At 43.3% G+C, this 5,264-nt stretch overlaps 1 protein-coding gene across 1 annotated transcript in view; it reads left to right on the forward strand.

Moving 5' to 3' along the window:
- EXD2 (exonuclease 3'-5' domain containing 2) overlaps positions 1 to 1,220 on the forward strand; it is a 9,661-nt gene extending 8,441 nt beyond the window's left edge. The window contains exon 8 of the mRNA XM_010134864.1: positions 618 to 1,220. Coding sequence (XP_010133166.1) covers positions 618 to 834 — 217 coding nt within the window. The 3' untranslated portion in view covers positions 835 to 1,220. The remainder of the gene's footprint in view (positions 1 to 617) is intronic.
- The last annotated feature ends 4,044 nt before the right edge of the window (positions 1,221 to 5,264 follow it).

Raw genomic sequence — 5,264 nt, forward strand, 5'->3', positions numbered from 1 at the left:
CTTTCTCTTCCAGCATTTTCCTTCTGGTCTTGCTTTCCATCTTTCCCTCCACTATATTATACTTCTTTTGAAAGACAGATCAGGGAGGGAGACTGAGAGACAGTTATATCAGAAGTCTCCTGTCCTCCTCTTTCTCAAAGCCTTCCCAAATATATTTTCTTAACTAGTATCTGGCCTCTGTCTGCATTAAGTCAGTATTTTCTCCTTGTTACGCTCGTTGTTCGTAATGTGCCAATGTTATAACTCAGAACCTATCCAGGCAGGAAATGCAGTGGCAGGATGAGGGCTCTGGAGTGTCATATGGTTCTTGCCTTGAGAAATTTGCAGTCTGTCTCCTGAGGAGCTTGTAATGGACCTTGAGAGCTTTGTTTAGTATTGCTATAGTAGAAGAACGCTTTCTCAGTTCAAGGAAACCAGCTTCCCAGTGTAACTCTGTTCCAGAAAGCAATCTGGCAGTGAAGCAGAGCTTAAAACTCTCCCTTTTGGTTAGTTTACCATGTGTCTGTAATTAAACTCTGCATCTGAAAGTATCTTCAGTGTCTTGATGTTCATTGCAGATGGGTCTAGAATCTGACAGTGGGCTTGTGTGAAAATAAACTCTGCTTGTGTCCTGGCAGGGTCTGCAACGAAAGCTACATGCCACATGGACTGAAGGTGGTGCAGTGTTTTGCTAAAGGAGGCCTGCGCTCCCTTATGCAGTTGGAGAGACGTTGGCGGCAGCATTTCTTGGACAGCATGCAGCCCAAGCACCTCCCAGAGCAGTGGTCAGTGGATCATAACCACATGAAGCTGATCCGGAAGTATGGGGAGGATCTTCAGATCGAGCTGTCGTGAAACCAGCTTCCTGGACTCTAGATAGTGTCTAATGGACATATGTAACTGAAGGTGGAAGGACTATTTTTAATTCTATGTCTCCACTAACATCTGGGCCTGGGTTTGCAAATGGGCAGCAGTAGATCTGCCAGATTTGGCGTTTTATAGAGTTAAATCCATTGACTTGAATTTTCAGGTGGTTAGTAAGTTTTAATCCTAGTCTGTCACTGACTAGTTCAGTGCAAGAGTGATATGCTAAGGCAAGTTATCTTCTCAAAGTGACAATGGAGAGTTATTTTCTAACCCCCGGGATGTCTGATGCCTCCAGACCATCTCTCTTAACACAGAGCACAAAACAGGAGCATTTTCAGGTTTTCTGACAGATACATCTGTGCCCTTGGCTGCACCTGGAGAGTCTTCTGATTAAAGTCTTTCTTTGCTTCAGTGCAGTTGTACTTGTATGAGTTCTTCTCAGAGAAGACTCCCTGCCAGAGAGCTTCCTTGTATGGAATTGGCAAAGGAACCTTACTTTTTTTTCTTTTTTTCAGATTCTGAGGTGTGGCAACATTGCAGATATGCCTCAGTGAGTTTCCTGGTGGCATTTGCCTGATGAGAAGTGACACTCTTTGACTCTGGCAATGTGGAAGCACCTGTGTCAACTCTTTTCTTAAATAGCTTCCAGCAACACACAGTCTATAGGAAAATGTTGTTTCCTAATTACACTTGTTTATCATGAATAGCTCCTGGTGGGTACCTTTTAATATCAGACTGAAATGAGTCTGATGTTAAAGACTATCTGTCTTAAAAGGGGGGAGAGAAAACAAGTTTCATTTAAAGACCAGCATTTTTTAAGAGGTCAGACCATGTGTGGCAGAAAACGGGAAAATCTGCAGTTCTGTTCCTGGATTTGACATGTGTAGTGGTAAGCAGGTCATACTCTCTCCATGTCTGTTTCCCTGTCTCTAAAATGGGACTAATTAATTAACTATCTCACAAGGGTGTTGTGAGGCTTAACTAATTCATGGTAAAGCTTTGAAAATATAAGCTAGTGTGTACTTACTGTCACTTGTTTTTTAATACGTGCTGCCGACTTTCTTAAATAATCATGTTTTTTGCCTGGTGCTAGACCTTAGTTAAATATAACTTCTTAAAAATACATACCCATTTCTGTGAAATCACTTTTGATTATTTTGATTGCATGAGATAAGTGTGCTCGCGAATGATGAGGCTGTGCTCAGCTTTTATAGGTCTCTGTAAAGATGCTTCAGTAAAATCCTTATCATACTTCACACTACTGCATGTAGTGCAGTTGACCCATATTTTATTATAACGTTTGGGCAGAATCCTGGACCTGCTGTGATCGTGGCTGAAACTCCCTTATCAGATAATTCAAGAAATTTCACAGGCCAGGGGTGAAAAACCTGTTTGTAGCAGAGACTGTTTGAGGTAAGTAGGAGCCACGGAGAAATGGCACATTAATGCCACCCCACAGGAGCTGCAGTAGCAGCCTGAGCACAAGGAATCAACGATTCATGATAAATACTACTTATCACTGAGCTGCAAATTAGACCATTTTTATTATAAGGGCAATTTTATTCCTTTCCTGTACTCCTGACAGGTCTTAATGAAAACTGATCTAGCCAAATGTGTTCTGACTCTGTGCTCGTTCACACCACTGATTGTAATCTCAGCAAGAACCTCCTGTCTACAGCAGCAGCTTGGATACGACTATTTCTCCCCAAAGCAATTTGAGCACGTGTTCAGATAGTGCTGTCTCCTGGCTGTAGTGCCATCTGATCAGGGTGGTGAGAGCTCTTTGCATGGCTCAAACTTTTCCAGAGATCAGGACAAGGTGTCCATCTCACTTCTTCGGTCTGCCTCGCTTTTTCCTCTTTGTTCTGATGCAGAAACTCCCGATAAAGCTGTCCTTGTTTAATGGAACCGATGGGCTGACCACAGGGCTGCTGTCTTTTCTGTTTGTTGAGACAAGAAAGTGGTGTTGAGACAAGAATTGGACTACTGCTCCGCTAAATTTAAGGAGTCAGCAGTATCACTGAAGAGTTTGGTGTTTGGATTTTTTTTTTTTCCAAATCACGTGCTCAAAAATAGAAATCTGCAAGGAAAACTTCCTTCGTAAATATTTTCTTATCTAAGATTCTTTGTTGTTTGTAAGATACCCTTAAATTGTATCATTTTAAGTCAACATGGAAGAAGAGGGGAAGCAGTATATTTATGGTGCAGAAATAGATTATTTTTATATAATTATGATTTTAAATTTCCTGCCAGTGTATAGATAAAACTTCCTTGTATGTCTTCATTGCTAATTGTTATATTCAGTAAAAATTTGCTCTTTTACCAGACTTAGCACTATTGAAGCTCTTTTTTCCTTTTTTGCATGCCTGCTTTTTCTCTTCGCTCCCTGTGTCTCACTCTGTCCTTAGGAGTCCATCGTTCCTTACAGTAACACCTGGACCTCACCCTCTGAGCTTCCCGTTTCCAGTGCCTTCCCTGATCTGTCTGCCCGTGCTGGCAGCAATACTGTTCTTCTAAGCAACGTGACAGCAAGTTTGTTCAGTTATACTTGAATTGTTCTGAGGTTCTTGGTGGATTCAGGTGCTGTCCTCAGCTGTGTCATGATGGGCAGTCACGATGGCTACAGATCTACATTTTTTTAAATGGAAACTTAGATTTTGTTCAACCTAAGCATTCATCTAGGTTGCCTCAAGTACCTCACCTATACTAGGACCCTCCTGCTCTAAACCATGTGCATCCGCTTTGTCTGTGGAGGGAGAGAATTGCCTGTCCGTGTGGGCTGGCTTTCACCACGTGACGTTTTTCTTTTCATCGCTTGTTGTTTTACATTTGTAAAGCTGCTGGAAATGGGGGAGAGAAAGTTTCCTTGTTACCTGGTGCTTGATGCCAGCTGCCTCTGACTGGTTCTTGCAGGATAGTGAGGAGCACACTGCAGCTGCTGAGGACCCCAAACCTGTCTTGGTTTATGATTCCCTGCAGAACTTGCCTCCTTTTGGTTTCAGGTGTTTTGCCCATGTGAAACAGTCGTGCTTTTCTGAGAATAGCACTGCAGAGACACTCCTCTGAAGCAGGAGTACCAACAGCCCCTGTGGTACTTTAGTGTGCCTTCTCCCGTGGACTACAAGCTGATTTCTGTCTTTGCAAACACTACAGTTTGCACTTTTTTTGGCTTTGCAGTAGCTTAGGCATTTTTGCAAGGTGCAGGAATCACCAGCTGAACAGCACTTTTGATACTCTGACGGTTGTAGGTACAGCAAGTGCTGCATTTCTGAGCAGACCATACGTGATATGTTAATTATGCTGCTGACAGACTTGGCATTTGGAGTGCCTTGCTTTCCCTCCTTTGACAGTCTTTAAAGGTCCCAGCTGTCACATCCATGACTGACACAACTGAAGACAACATATCCCCATGGGCTTCTTGCATTTTTCTCTGTTTGGTATTCACTAATGCCCGGGATGGGAAGCTGTTTTCCTATTGCCTTTTGATTGCTCTGGCTCCCTATGGAATATCTGAACCCTGCACTATCTGTAATGTGGTTTTAGGGCATCTTTTTTTTGGTGAAGATACCTTGGTTGTCCATGAGAAGTACCTCATTGCCCTGGCCCTGTGCCTAAATGCCCTTGAGGAACTGGGCCTTTTGCGCATGCAGGGGGAGCATCTGTGCTAAGGAGTCACCAGGAGCCTTTGCCAGTGTGCAGTGTTCCATACTGACTTGGAGGCACCTTCAGTCTGAACCAGTAGGTTAGTTCCCATCGCTTGCTCCTTGATCTCGTCCTTATTTTAGGCCTCCACAGTAGTCCAGACTTATACTGTCCTCTTCATTCCCACAATCTGACACAAACTGTCGTCACCTTGACCTTCTTTCAGAATAAGCATTATCTTAAAGCCCTTTCTCTCATTTCTATGTAGTGCTGTGTCATTGGCATAAGGACTTTTCTTCCCCTCAGGGATATGTTGTTCTGGAGACAGGGAGAGGCAGCTTGAGGTGAGTGCAAAGAACAGGTATCCAGCTTTCTTTGTGAGCTGTTAAGGGAGCCATAGTGTGCCCTCTTGTACTGGCCTCACTCCAAGGGAGTTTTGTTAAATGCTTTTACAGGTAGAGAGGTTAATGCAGGACAGCCATCATGGTTAAGCTTAGTAAGGGGGGAAAAAAACCCCAAAAGGTCAAATAAACATGTATGGAACATAATTTCCTATGTTCAAAACAGATTCCCTATCACTGTGAAATTCACCAGGAAGAGCAGGCAGCTGTGGCAAGGATTTTCTGCACCGAGGTTAGTGCCGCATCCTCTCTTCCCACTTAACTTTCACAGTGCTTGTTTCTGTCTTGAATTAGTCAGCATGACACTGCATGGGGTCTCAGTCATGTTAGTCACCAGGAAAGAGAGCTGTGACGGCTTAGCAACTTCTCCTGTTT

Source organism: Buceros rhinoceros, unplaced genomic scaffold, assembly GCF_000710305.1.
Source record: "Buceros rhinoceros silvestris isolate BGI_N320 unplaced genomic scaffold, ASM71030v1 scaffold45714, whole genome shotgun sequence".
NCBI classification, from domain to species: Eukaryota; Metazoa; Chordata; class Aves; order Bucerotiformes; family Bucerotidae; genus Buceros; species Buceros rhinoceros.